Source organism: Poromitra crassiceps (assembly GCF_964638095.1).
Source record: "Poromitra crassiceps genome assembly, chromosome: 22".
In the NCBI taxonomy this organism is placed as follows: domain Eukaryota; kingdom Metazoa; phylum Chordata; class Actinopteri; order Beryciformes; family Melamphaidae; genus Poromitra; species Poromitra crassiceps.
In genome coordinates, this window is record NC_139647.1 from 6,645,495 (window position 1) to 6,660,331 (window position 14,837).

Genomic DNA, 14,837 nt, shown 5'->3' on the forward strand with positions numbered 1-14,837 from the left:
GCGCTCCTCTCCTGCCACCGTCACTTCCTTTTCCGCCTCCATGCTCAAATGTTTACAGTCTAAATAGCAACTTGCACAGCGACTTTATAGTAATTTTCCACTGTTGTTGTAAGACGAGTTGACGTCTTCTATGCAGTTTTAACGTTATTAGTGAATAGCTGAAACGGATGCAGAAAAGGAAAGCGGAAATGACGGAAAGGCCACCGTCACTTCCTTTTCTGCGTCCATTTCGGCTATTCGTTAATAACGTTAACACATAAACACACTGCATAGAAGACGTCAACTCGTCCTACAACAACAGTGGAAAATTACTGTAAAGTTGCGGTGCAAGTTGCTATTTAGACTGTAAACAGTTGAGCACGGACACGGAAAAGGAAGTGATGGTGGCAGGAGAGGCGCGCTGTACAGGAAGCTGGGAAAACGGTAGGGCTGTCCCAGAGTCTATTTTTCAAATAAAAATAGACTCTGGGTTCCCAGATTGAGTTGCACATTATGGCCTATGTATAGCTACCATAATGACCCACTACACTTTGTTGGGCTTTGAAGAAAAACACCAGCCACGAGAAAACAACCTTACTTCTGGCGTCCTTGTTTGCTGCTCTTTCCCACCAAGAGCACTTGAATAATGTCATGTCGTAATTCCGACTTCACAACTTCACAAGTACGAGCTTCCGATGAGCACGTGAATGCAGCAAAAACATAGTAACGTTATGGCATGTCATTTTGATGTTACAGGCAGGTAATGTTACCTATAGCGTTAACTGGTGGATTGACAATCTCGGCATGGGCAGGGTGAGGTCACAGGTGTAACGTTGGATGCGTTGGACTCAAACTAAATGTTTTGGGCCCTGACATTAGCACCACTTGTTAAAATCCGTGGGCAGACAGACTAGCGGTCCATTTACTAGGAACGTCTGACTTCATACTAGTCTGTTAGCTAACGCTAATTGTTAGCTCAGCCACCCACCAACAGTTGTAAACACATCTAACGTTAGCTACAGCATGCTAACTTATACTACTTACCATTGCGTTGGCAAGCTACTTCGCTAACTAACATTAGCTAGCTAGCGCTAACGTTAGCTCCGAGTTCAGTCTTCTCGTCGTCCCTTCCCTTTCCTTTGAGGCGTTGACAGAAAACACCACTATGCTGACTAATTCACTTCTTAGCCGCGCTAACGTTCCAAACTAAAATCGTCAAAATGATACACAAACCAGGGAAATAAGTCGGATTCCTTTCTGCTACGTTACTCTACTCAGTCTGAGCTGACCGCAGGCTCTCTCCAGCTGCGCGCTTGTGAACATTTAACTGCGCAGTACTGCGTATCAGAAGCGCAGTTGACGCCACATCCAAGATTGCCACTTGTATCGATATCCCATATCATAAAAGTGTTGATGAAAAAAATTCTCTCGTACTATTTTCCCAGACAATGACTGAAACTGTACACGGCAATGGCAGATAGATAGGCTATTCACAGAATTTGAAAGATGATCTCTACTCCCCCCTGAAATGCAGAAGCCCACAGCATTTATTGTGTCAAACAAAATGTGTCAAACAAACAATATCTCAAAAACTATAGGCTACATGGCATCGCTTATATTTTGACATTCTGAGTGAGAGCAGAAGTAGATCAGGAGTTTGATGTATAATATATGCATGTCGTGGTAAAGTTGTGCAAACTGCAGCAGTTTTTAAAATGTAAACCGCACAGCCGGGGCTAGAGTGAGCACTCAAGGCTGGCTCCATAGGGTCCCATTGCCGTTTTCTTGCAGTGATGCGGTTTGTTTACCAAAATGCTGCTCGGCTGATCCCTCGTATTCAAGTGGAATACCTAGTGGAAATCCTTGGATGCAAGGATGAACTGATTAGATTTTGGTGGTCAAAGGTCAAGGTCACTGTGACCTCACAAACACCATTTTCAAGCTCGGTAACGCCATATCTCAGTAACACCTTGACCAAATTTCTTCACACTGAGCGCAAACGTCTGGACAGATATGCATGCAGCATGTCGACTGCTCACTTGTTGGCGCAGGCATATATCCGCGGTGTGGTCATTCTAGTTTTAATTTATAAACAAAATCCATTCAGCTTTTTTCCCAACAACTTCACAAGTCAATGGCGAGTGGCTTCAGCTTCCCCCCTGCCCAGGGCCGTTACTGGCCCTTTTGGGGCCCTATGTGACATCTTACAGTGGAGCCCCCAAACCACTGTCATCATAATATCCCTGAATTAACATGAATGATGAGGCATAGTTCATCATCAATAAACCTTCTAATTAATCAATTACGCACAATATTAACAATATCTATGAATGAATGAATTTTATTTTCGTGTCAGGACAATTGACCATCCCACATGCGATTATCAGACACATCAACATTGAATAATTAACAAAACATTCCGGTGTATCACCCAACCAGCAACACATAATACAGCCTACATATAAACAGCAGAGCATACATGTATATAGTATACACATGTATCTATGGGTCAGTGTGGGGGAAAACGCGGGCCTGGGGGAGATCTGCGCTCCACCGAGTGCACTTTTCTAGTTGTGGATGTTTCACGCTGTATGTTTTTACCTGCAATAAATCTACAAAACGTAACTCTTTCTTTGGATCAGTGATTCTTCGTCCTCCGACAGCCAGCGCGTCGGGCCAGGTCAGTCCCCCTATTAGCCTCTTGGCGACTCATTTTTTGGCGTTGATAGTCGCCTACTGTATAGCCTATATGTGATGCCAGCAAATATCGTATCATTGTCCAAAGAATCTATGTTGTATCGTGATGAAACTTGTGATTTACACCCCTATTGCTGATGTGACAAAAGTGGTATTGGGCTCTTAAAATATATTGAAAAGGTCTTAAAAGAATTGAATTTAAGTTCAGGATTCCTGCATAATATACCCTGTAAATGAAATGATTTGAACTGAGATGATAAAGATGCCTCTGGGTTGATACCTGATGCAGCATTTGCGTGTATATCCCTCATTTGTGTGCGTATCCCTTTAAGACCGTGAACCGCGGTTCGCGGTCTTAAAGGGATACACACACAAATGCTGCATCAGGTATCAATGGGTTAAGAAACACAAAGAGAGAAAAGCCTGACTTGGCTACCTCTTCTTCTGACAGTGTCAATATGTTGAATTGGCTCTTAGTCGCAGCGTCTCTTGATGTTCAGTTTGAACAGTGAAGGCGCCATAGAGACACAAAGAATGTGGCATCCCAAGAGTTCTGGACAAAGCCACCATGTTGTCACATGATCGTCTGCACAGCTCATTTGTGACCGGCATGCTGCATCATTTTGAGAAGCATTGACCCTTCAAACGATTTTGAGCTCAATACACTGACTGTTGGAAAGAGGAGAATTTAAAGCTTTCTGGTATGAAAATGATCTTCGTACACCCCTTTATGTCTAAACTGTTTCCAAACTATGCTTTTGAGTAAAAGGGCCTCAAAGTATGTAAGCTAGTTCTGCTTGTCCCCCTATACCTGTATAAGCTTCCAAATATATGTAGCGTTTGGATTTCACAATGATCTCCCTGAGCACAACCAGCTCAGTAACAGGCTGGTGTCAGTCTCCCCCACGGACATTATTATTATGATGTCACTTTAAAGGACTTTGCACTTTATAATTAGTGATTGTTTTTCTGTATTGCTCCATCTTCTGCTATTGATGTGATAGCTGCACGGCATACTTGCACTAAGCCAAATTTCTCATTTGTAATCTGATTACTTCCTGTGGCTATTAAAGTGAATTTTGAATCTTGTAGTTTCCATATCGAGGGCCGTATGTAAGGAGAAGTAAAGTGATGCATCCATCAAAATGAGTCTAATGTTGTGCTGGGCGTTGTGTGTAGAAATGTGATTTTATGAGCAAATATTTGTAAAAGCAAATGTAACGTTTTTACTAAGGTCTATAATGTACTCAATGGATTCTATATTCTGTCATCTTGCTGCACTCTGTTTCTTAAAGGAAAACAACAAAGGCTATTTTCTGGTGCCGTGGACTTTTATTCAGTTTGTGAAGTTATTTTTCCGTGACAATGTTGATTGTTGCTGTTTTGGGCTTTCATCAGATTTTAATCAAATAAACAATAACGCCTTAACTTTCAGGTGGCATCGGGGGTGGAGGGGAGTGATAAAGTCCTTATTTGTGGGGGGCTTTGGGGTCTCGTTGAAGAGGCTGATGGCAGTTGGGTAGAAACTGTCATTTGGTAATGGCAAGCATGAATCTTCCATGTGAGCTGCATGGAGGAGAATCCTGTGGAATGTGAGGATGAGGCGGCTCCAACTGTTGACGCACCCCCACTGCATGACAACAGACTGGACTATAAGACCCCTCACTGTCAACTTCAGCTAGCCAGTCTTGCTGAGGCAGCAGCTATCAAGGGGTCTCGTTCTCTACCGGAAGCCATTCTGAAGAAGCAGCACTGACAGCACGAGGGCTTTCATTCACAGATCAAGCTGTTAAATGGGTGGAGTCAAAAGGTAATTGATTTGCTTAACGACTATACCTGTGAAGGATGAGGAACGTGATTGATAGAAATTCAGAGTGACAGACAGGTTGATTCTCAAAGGTATGGCGGCAGTGGCAGTCGTAATGCAATAGTTTGCTCAAACATACATGTCAAAAACTCACAATATCTGATTGCATTCCAGAAAAATCCTTCTGTACTTGTGCTGCTGCTACGTGATCCCACAGTATCTCTGCACAGGACTCCATTCTCAGAGTAAGTACTGTGTGTGTGTAGGCCTCACTGTGAGTAAGTAAGTACTGTGTGTAGGCCTCACTGTGAGTAAGTAAGTACTGTGTGTAGGCCTCACTGCACCAAGGTAGAGCTTCAATTCCTCAGATCAGAATCACAATCACTTTTATTGCCACAGGTACGAGGAAAGTGACTTAGTGTAAGCATGCAGCATAGTGGTCACATCAACGCACGTGCGCACACAGGCACACACACACACACACACACACAAATCAGAAGGACCTGAGTGACAAACAGGAACCCACAGTCCAAAAGGTGCACGACGAAGTCAAAGAGAATAATATCAAGTCAGGAATGGAGTCAAATGTTCTGGCAAGAGAAGTATAGCCAGGACACGTCGATGCGAAACGAAATGCCATCCAGCCACTGCTATAGACAGCATTCATAATTCATATAATAGCAGCTATGCATTCCTTATGTGCTGCTACTCTTATCCATATTTGATGATGTGTAATTATTGTGGTAGCTCAGTGGGTTTAGGAACAGTACTAGTAACACTCCTGGCTTGGTTTGTTTTTCCGAATGGAGCAATGCAAACTAATATGTATGCACGCATGCTACAGTAAGGCACTGATACAGCTTTCAATACAAGCTATTATGTACTAAGTACTATGCAATGATAAATACAATGCTGGCAAAATATTACAGTGCTATAACAAGTCATACATTTGAATACATTGTTTAATACAATGCTGGCACCACTTGGCAAGTCAAGAGAAGGAGTAGGCTATCTGTTGTAGCCACATTATGTGGATCCAATATATGTGGATATATCAAATGTATCAATAAATGAGGGGAAGTCAGGTGGGTAGTTGACCCACCCTTGTACAGGCTATTTACTACACCCCTGTGTGAGCATCCATTCAAACTTGATAAAGAACTTAGACTTCCTGTCCAGATGTGTGATAACAAGCCAATGTAGAGTTTGGGTGTTAAACAGGAAACCGCAAACAATCAGAGATAGCCCAATATTTATTTAAGGCAGCAGCAGGGCAGCTTTTCAAACATGGACTGATTTTTACCACTGCCCAGTGGCACACACAGACACATGCTGTACACACGCACACACACACACACACACACTTTGACTAAACTGTTGTCTTTTCCTTGCAGCGGTGAGATTTCCATCAGAAGTCGGTATTCAAATCGAACAGACTGCCGCGTGCCCGCAGGTCAGCATCGGGGATGAGCGTTTCCCAGGTGGAGCCACTAAAACCACGAGTTTTGACTGTGTTTATTTACTCTTTGAACTAAGTTACATAAGCCATTTCTAGTAGTCCTGCAGTGAAACCCAAAATATCAAAACAAAAACAAAATATCATGCACACCTTTTAGAAATGATATAAAAACCAGATCATCAAATATTTTTTTATTTTTTTATTTTTTTATTTTTTTCAAATTAATAATCTAATCTAATAGTCTAATTTAAATTATTTGCTAGAGTGGGTTTTCTCATTTCAGTTTTTTGTTTATTTGTTTGTTTGTTTGTTTCCTATTAGTTTTTATTTAGTTTTTATTCGAGTATTCATTTTATTTACTTTTTTATATGGAGCAAGATGTAAGAATTTGACAAAATTAACAAAGACTAAAACCAAAGACATTTTAGGTTTTTGTTTTATTGTATTTCAGTTAGTTTTGTAAGTAGCCTACACTATCGTTTGTTAGCTTTCTTTTTTCTGAAGTCTAGTTTTTGTTTTTATTTCTAATTAACTAGTTAACTAAAATGCCCCGCCCCCCCCAACATCTAAACAAACTTTTAGTGATGCATCATATAGAGTAGTTCATGAGTACTGAGTACAAACTGACCATTAACTAATGAGTACTAATTACTCTACTAAGGAACTGACAACTAATCATTAACTAATGATTAATACTATACTCACAATCACAAAGTGACTAACTAATGATTAACTACTATACTCAGAATTGACTTTAACCAATCATTAATTAATGATTAACTAATGACTAAAGGCCATTAGCTAATCATTAACTATTCATCAACTAAAAGTTAGTTTCTCATTAGTTTACTACTTACTACTATTATTTGTGTACCTTATTGTAAAGTGTTACCGTTTTGGTAAACTCACTCTTGATGATCACAAACACATTGAGCCACACACAAGTAGCTACAAACCGCCGAAACAGTAGACTACAAAACTACAAGTCCTTATTGGAATATTACAGGGATTTTGACTGACTTTTCCTCAGGGATTTTGTACTTAACTTCTCTAATGTAGCCTACCTCCTGTCCCTGTGCCGTCAGGATTTTACATCATGTCCCAGTTCCACATTGCTGAGCTGGCGAGAAGAGGCACCGTGAAGAAGGTGGTTGGCGCATCTCCTCAGCACGTTGCTTATCAAATAGGCCCAGCCTTCAACTTCCGAATCAACACAAGGTGAGTGTGCTCACTGTGCTGTTGCCTGAGGGCGCTGGACGGAGTTATAGCCTAGGTGAACACTGACACCTAGTGGTTGGTTTGGGGGTCTGGCTACCCTGTCCATGGTGCTGAACGTCACAAGCCAGGGCCTATCTGCACGAAATCAGACCTTTAACACAAAAAATAACTCATAATAGTGATACCATACTATACTAATATTCATCCATCCATTCATTCATTCATTCATTTATGCATTCACTCACAGCAAAATTATAATGACATTATATAGCTAACAGTATATGCCTATAACATGACTATAATGATACATAAGGCAGTGGTTCTCAACATGGGTTCAGGGGACCACCAGGGGTCCTTGATGGGATTCCAGGGGGTCCCCAGCAAACTGATCAAAAATTAGGAAAACTAATTTCATTTACATGAAGTTAAGACAATTACAGAATGTAAGAATGACTGTTTTGGCCATATTTTCTCTCTTATCTCTAGCCTACAGACAGTCCTGCACCAAATCATATCTGACAATAGAAATATTGTCAGATTTGGGTCTGAGAGACAAAATCTCATCAAATGGGGTCTGTGGACTAAATTATGGTCTTTGATATGAAAACGGTTGCGAAAACAAAAGTAGTTGAAACTACAGCAAAGCTACCCTGCAAGAAATGTAGTTTAGGACAGTGGTTCTCACATGGGGGTCCGGGGACCCGCAGAGGTCTGTGGTAGTTTGCCAGGGGGTCCGTGAAAAGTTTTCAGGAAAATAAAAATAAAAACCTTTTTTCTGTGCCAAAGCTTCATAGCTCAACGGAAATATTTTATGCTTTAAATTTAAAATGGTTCATGGTTTACATTCTAATCTAACAAACCTATAAATTTAAAAGTCAAGTACGTTACCGTGGAAACAATTAAGCTTAGCCCAAAATCACAAATCAGAATGAGGGGGTATAAAACATACCCCGGTATGTTTTCTATCTTGTAAGGGGTCCTTGGCTGAAAAACATTTGAGACCCTCTGGTTTAGGAAACTACAAGCTACGCAGAAAAAGTAGTTCAAACTACTTTGTAAAAAAACAAAAAAACAAGGTTCAATTGACAATGTACATGTGTGATATACAGTATGAAATACAATATAATAGCCTACAAAAAAGCATAATGCCAGCAAAAATATGCCTTTTTATTTATTATTTTGTTTATTTAGTTTATTGACACCCAATACATCCAATGTAATTGTTTTGTTCTGGGTTTTGTTTTATCAGACAAATAAACAGTAAAGACTTGACTTGGATTGGTTAAGGTTAGGGTAAGAATATCAGGGCCAGCCAATCAGAGGCAGCGTTGGCTTTGTGTCAAGAAGTACAGTGACATTAGCGGGATCCAATCAGGGTGAAAAGAAAAAGAGGCAGTCCTGTCAAAGGGGCTTCTGGTTCAACAGTTATGGTAAAATAAATTAAATATGTATATTCCTTTCATTTTATTGCCCAAAATTGTAGTTTGTAGTTTGAGTAGTTAAACTACACAAAAGTGACCAAAAAGTAGTTTAACTACTTGACTCACTACGCAAATATGAATGTAGTTGAACTACCAGCAAGCTACTACAAAATGTAGTTCAACTATGTAGTTCAACTACTGTAGGCCTACATGTAGTTCACTACTCCCCAACACTGGTTACAAGTGTCGCAGAGACATTTCGAAGGTCCTCACAGTGGTCTTCACCGACGACGCAAAAGGGTCTTGTGATCAGATCCACTGAGTTTTGAAAGCTCAATGCTGCTAATAAATAACTTTAATATACCAACCCTTCTGTGGTTTGTGGCGGTGCACCCAGCCATCACAGCGCTCCACAACACCCCTCTGATCGGAAGCTAACATAGAAGAAGGCACGGCTGCGACCTTTTCATTTTCAAAAAAATTGTTTCACAGGATTGGTATATTAAAGTTATTTATTAGCAGCATCAAGCTTTCAAAACCCAGCAGATCTGAGCACAAGACCCTTCTGCGTCAGTGAGTACCTTTGGAAATGTCTCTGCGACACTTATTCTGTAGCCCCTTTCAGGATTGTGTTGTCACTGGCTACACATCTCATCATACACAGTCCCTTTTTTGAGCACCTTTCTTCCCTCTGTCTGTGCTTCAGATCGGCGTATCCACTGGGCCTGCCGGAGGAGTTTGCCTTTGTGGCGGTGCTGCGCATGAGTGGCAGCACCGTCCATAAGAACTGGAACATCTGGCAGATGCAGGATGTGAATGGAGACGAGCAGCTCGCCGTCAGGCTGAACGGAGAGTCCCGGGCCCTGGAGTTCTCCTTCACCGCGCTGGGTGGAGGAAGGCGGACTCTGGTTTTCTCCGCCCTCACATTTCTGTTCAACGACCGCTGGCACAGAGTTCTGCTGGTCGTCACCAAGCACGCCGTCGCTCTCTTCGTGGACTGTGTCATGGTCGACTCTCAAAACATCCCACCTCGAGCAAAGGCCAGCCTGGATGGCTTCACGTTGATAGGGAAACTCAAGGAGAACCCAGCAATGGCAGTTCCGGTAAGTTTGTTAAAGGAACAGCTCACCTTAAAATCCAAAATACATATATTCCCTCTCACCTGTAGTGCTATTTATCCATCTATATCGTTTTGTGTTAGTTGGCTGAGTTTTGGAGATATCGGCCGCAGAGTTTCTGCCTTCTCTCCAATACAATGGAACTGGATGTTCACTCGGCTTGTGGTGCTCAAAGTGCCAAAGAAATACATTTGAAAAACTCAACAGCAGTGTCTCTTTCCAGAAATCATGACCCCGTTACTCAAGATAATCCACAGACCTTGTTATGAGCAGTTTCATGGAGGAACTATTTTCTTTTGAACGAACTACACCCGCTAGCTGCTAGCTAGTTCCTACATGAGACTGCAAAAGAAAATAGTTCCTACATGAAGCTGCTCACAACAAAGTCTGTGCATTATATTGAGTAACCGGGTCATGATTTCTGGAAAGAGAGTTTTTCGAATGTATTTTTTTGGTTCTTCGAGCACTACAAGCCGAGTGCCATCCAGTTCCATTGTATTGGAGAGAAGGCAGACATCTCTGCGGCCGATATCGCCAAAACTCACTCCCAAAACGATATAGATGGATAAATAGCACTACAGGTTTGAGGAAAATTATGTATTTTGGATTTTAGGGTGAGCTGTCCCTTTAACTCAATGTTTACAGTTTGTTTTCTTTCTGTAATAGCCTGGGCCTCAATAGTCTCTCAAGCCAGTCCATCTCTTCCACAATCTCCGAATGCTCCAGAGACAGTCTGTACTTCAGCCCATTCAAATTTGGCCAGAGAAAACGCTTCAGACTGGAGGACCTTCGATGATATTCGACCAATCACGACACATGTAAACAAAACCGAGGCAGGTGATTGGAGACATTAGCTGATGTGCCCGGGCTTCAGCGGATGTACCCGCCTTATTTCCATTGAGAACTATTAAGGCGGGACATCCGGTCATTACTCCAATCAGAGTCCAATTTTTTCACAGGAGTTTCTCTTTACGTTTTGACCAATCTTCCCCTGCAGGAAGTACTGACGGATAGCATTTGCAAATTGCGGGAGCCAACGCCTCTGTTTTAAGAGACTAGTCTCAATGGAGTTCTTTACTTCTGATGTATGTCAATAGTCTAATCGTAGTGGACAGTTAGTAGCCTATAGAGTTTTCTTTTACATCTGATGTATGTCAATAGTCTAATCATAGTGGACAGTTAGTAGCCTATAGAGTTTTCTTTTACATCTGATGTATGTCAATAGTCTAATCGTAGTGGACAGTTAGTAGCCTATAGTTTTGTTTTTGTTTTGTTTTTATGTTGGATGTATGTCAATAGTCTAATTGTGGTGGACAGTTAGTAGCCTATAGAGTTCTTTACATCTGATGTATGTCAACAGTCTAATCGTAGTGGACAGTTAGTAGTCTATAATGAGTGAATTATAAAATATGCATATTTGATCTGTTCATGATATCATTTGCATTTTATAGCCTACAAAGATGATGCCTTAACAGGCCTATATGGTTTATTGGCTGTGGATGTCGTTTGATCACCATCTGTTCAGCCTTGTGATGATGTAACAGATTGGGTGCCACCATTAGGCCTACCTCCCCATCTTCAGTAGACAGTTATATAATTATAGGCTAACTGTGCCATTAGGCCTACCTCCCCATCTTCAGTAGACAGTTATACAATTATAGGCTAACTGTGCCATTAGGCCTACCTCCCCATCTTCAGTAGACAGTTATATAATTATAGGCTAACTGTGCCATTAGGCCTACCTCCCCATCTTCAGTAGACAGTTATACAATTATAGGCTAACTGTGCCTATTTGTCAACAACACCTTCTCAGATGGATTCAACATTCAAATCTATATTGGGGTGTCCTGATCTCACCAACCTGTTTGGGTCTGTCTGTCCCCAGCAGTGTCCAGGCAGGGAGTCTGCTGCTGTCCCTGTCTGTCCACTCAGGCAGATATGTGGAAACTGGAAATTGTAACAAAGTCCAGTAAAGAGCAGGCAGTGTATGTTGAACACATGCAGGCTAGTAGGCTACTATAGGTGGCTACCATGAGGCTCATATGCATGTTTTCCAAAGATTCAGGTGTTGGGATTATTTTTGTGTGCAATTACACACGACAACATGAATTTATTTACAAAAATGCTTTGAACACATCACTCTTCATAATTCAGTAGCCACATTTTCTTCCGGGTATAGTGATACCTGAGCTAATCTGAACTAGGATTCAGTCCAATCTTCTCAAATTGCAACTTTAATTTATTGATTCATTGTGTGACTGTGAACATAGCCTGCTTTCAACTTGCAGCTGGTGAAGACTAACATGTTTCAGTTCAGAGACAGTCGACTTGTTATTGTGTTGTGTCAGTGTTTGTTTTTCTTGTTGTTTTTTTCTCTGCAGTTTGAACTACAATCAATGGTGATTCACTGTGATGTGACGCGGCCAAGAGGAGAAGAATGTAATGATCAGCCAGGCAGGACGTCGGTAAGGAGGGAAAACAAAACAGCCAACGTCTATTTGAGTTCATTATAAACGGCTCTCTCAAATCAAGCAATTTGATTGGCTCAGCTGTGGTATATTTAGCGTATACCACACTAATATACCACAGTTATGAGAAAATAGAAAACAAATGGTAGCTAGCTAGCCTCCTAGCCTCGCAAATGGGAGCTCCGCGCACCACAATACCCAGAGTGCCTTGCGGTAGTTTTTACTGTCATCTCCTGCTAGTGACGTCATCAGTATATGATATGACAGCTAGTTAGCCGTTTGCTAGCTAACAACGTTCGCTAGCTGCCTACTGAAATGGAAACATTAGCGTTAAATAACGTTGGCACAAGCATTAGCCAAAGTTAGCTAGCTAACTGTCGTTACATTAAAAAAGAAGCAATGTGAGACAAACTGTGATTCCCTGATCGGGGTCAGCCCAATGTTCCCATGAGCCCAATGTTCCCAGAGCCCAATGTTCCCAGGGCCCAATGTTCCTCGGAGGTTGTAACAGTCCTGGAAACACCTGGAAAGTCTGGGGCAATCCTGGAAACAACCTCCCCAGGTATGAATCTTAAAAATAAATAAAAGCTGTATTCGGGACAGCCCTACGGTAAATAAAGTTCTAAAGTAAACAACATTGTCTTAATATTCATGGTACTAACATTCAAGATACATGATACACACCATGATACATGCCATCTCTACCACTTGGTTGGGGTTATGCTGGAATTGCTTCAAATTTGGTAAAAATATCCACTGGGACTCAACAATGAACTGATTAGATTTTTGTGTCCAGAGGTCAAGGTCACTGTGACATCATGACGGTTGGTCGAACCCACGTTAACCCTTATTGAGCCATCTCTACCACTCGGTTGAGTTATGCTATGCTAAAAAAAGCCACTAGTGGGCACTCTGCTTTTTAACAGTAAGCCTTTTCAGTCAGTCTGCTCCCAGGAAATTGGAAAAGAAAATCACTCCTCTGACATGTGGACTAATTTTGGTTGAATTTTCAAATGTAAGCTTAGTTGTTTTAACACATTATCTCATCTAACATATTACTTAACAGAATTATGTAACTTGATGCAACAACAAAAATTCTTATATGGGTCAAAAAAAAAAATTAACTGCTCTGCCAAATGGTTGAGTTGGCAATTCATAGTAAAAATGTCCATGGTGTGGCAACTCAACCGTTTGGTAAAGAATGTTTAAAATTGACTATTTTCTATGGGATAAAACGGCATTGTTGTTAATATGTTAGATTTAGTGTTATTATGCCGAAATAATTTCATAAGTATGATTTCTTTAACTATCTAACAAACATGCTGACATTTGTTGGTATACTATCATATTATCATTATAAAAGTGCATGATTTCTAATTTTGATTTTTTTCCCCCTTTCTGTGTCTGTATTTTACTAATAATAGATCATGGAGGCTAAATCATTTTCTGGTTCAAGCAGTGGGGGAAATGGGGGGAGAACGCCTGGGAATTCAGTTCAGAGTAAACATTTAGAGGGAACGGCGAGAACGAGAGGGAGAATGATGGCATTCCTCCTCAGGTTGCTGTTAAAAAAAAGTCTTACAATGCAGTGGAGAGCAGAGCAGTGGAGAGGGAGCAGCATGTATTTGTAAGCTGAATAAGCAGCGTCAATATCAATGTGTCATCAAGACTGCTTTTTTACTTTTCCAGGTCCATGGTGGCATTGGATTTATGGTGTGTGTGTGTGTGGGTGGGTGGGTGTATTGGGTGGGTGGGTGTGTGTGGGTGGGTGGGTGTATTGGGTGGGTGTGTGGGTGGGTGGGTGGGTAAAAATTCGAGAGTTTTTTTTGCATAACATATCTCAACCGAGTGGTAGAGATGGCTTAATCAGGTGTGTATCATGTATCTTGAATAATAGTGCCATCTTTAGAACTTTATTTACCGTAGGGCTGTCCCGGATACAGCTTTTATTTAGTTTTAAGATTCATACCCCTGTGTTGCTATCTGACATTGCAACTGCAGGGAGCCAAGAGTATGATTTCTGAATAACAGCCATTTAAATTGGATTTGTTTATTCCTTTCATATTGCCATACTTGGTAACGGCGGAGGGCAAAAACACCCTTAGGTGTGGTACAATGAGCATACTGTATATCACGGCCTGAAGTGATCTATTGCTTAAGTATACAGGTATCATGCTATCGGTTTAAATACAGTAATTAAATAATTAAATACATACATACATACATACATACATACATACATACATACATACATACATACATACATACATACAGACATATACATACATACAGTACATACATCTGAGTCCAAATTTGATCTTGTAGAGTTAGGCTGTCTAAATTCACATCAAGGAAGAATCCAGGATGAATAGGCTATTGTGTGCATCACAGTGCATAGTCTAATTGATCTCATCTTAATATATTTTCAGTCATTAGGCTAATTGCTCTAATTGTCCCCAGAAAATCAGCAGATAGACTATTAGCCTATAAGTGGGTTTGGATCCAATGCAAATGGCATGAAGGGACTTCGCCATATTTAAAATAATGAATTGAAGCAGTTGGTCATGTCAGACCTTAAATGACCCGCTGCTGCAAACTGGTCGTATCCCCCTGTGTAACCCCTCCCCCTCCCCTCCCCCCTCCCCTCCCCTCTCCCCTCCCCTCCCCTCC

At 41.1% G+C, this 14,837-nt stretch overlaps 1 protein-coding gene across 1 annotated transcript; it reads left to right on the forward strand.

The window, feature by feature from the left end:
• Nucleotides 1-4,224: 4,224 nt before the first annotated feature.
• Nucleotides 4,225-14,191, forward strand: col19a1 (collagen, type XIX, alpha 1; the record flags this gene model as incomplete). The annotated part of the gene is made up of 8 exons (XM_083658275.1): nucleotides 4,225-4,268; nucleotides 4,658-4,728; nucleotides 5,878-5,964; nucleotides 7,028-7,160; nucleotides 9,288-9,684; nucleotides 12,081-12,164; nucleotides 12,603-12,729; nucleotides 14,169-14,191. 8 exons carry the CDS (start codon nucleotides 4,225-4,227, stop codon nucleotides 14,189-14,191), a joined length of 966 nt encoding a protein of 321 aa, XP_083514401.1.
• Between the last annotated feature and the right edge of the window lie 646 nt (nucleotides 14,192-14,837).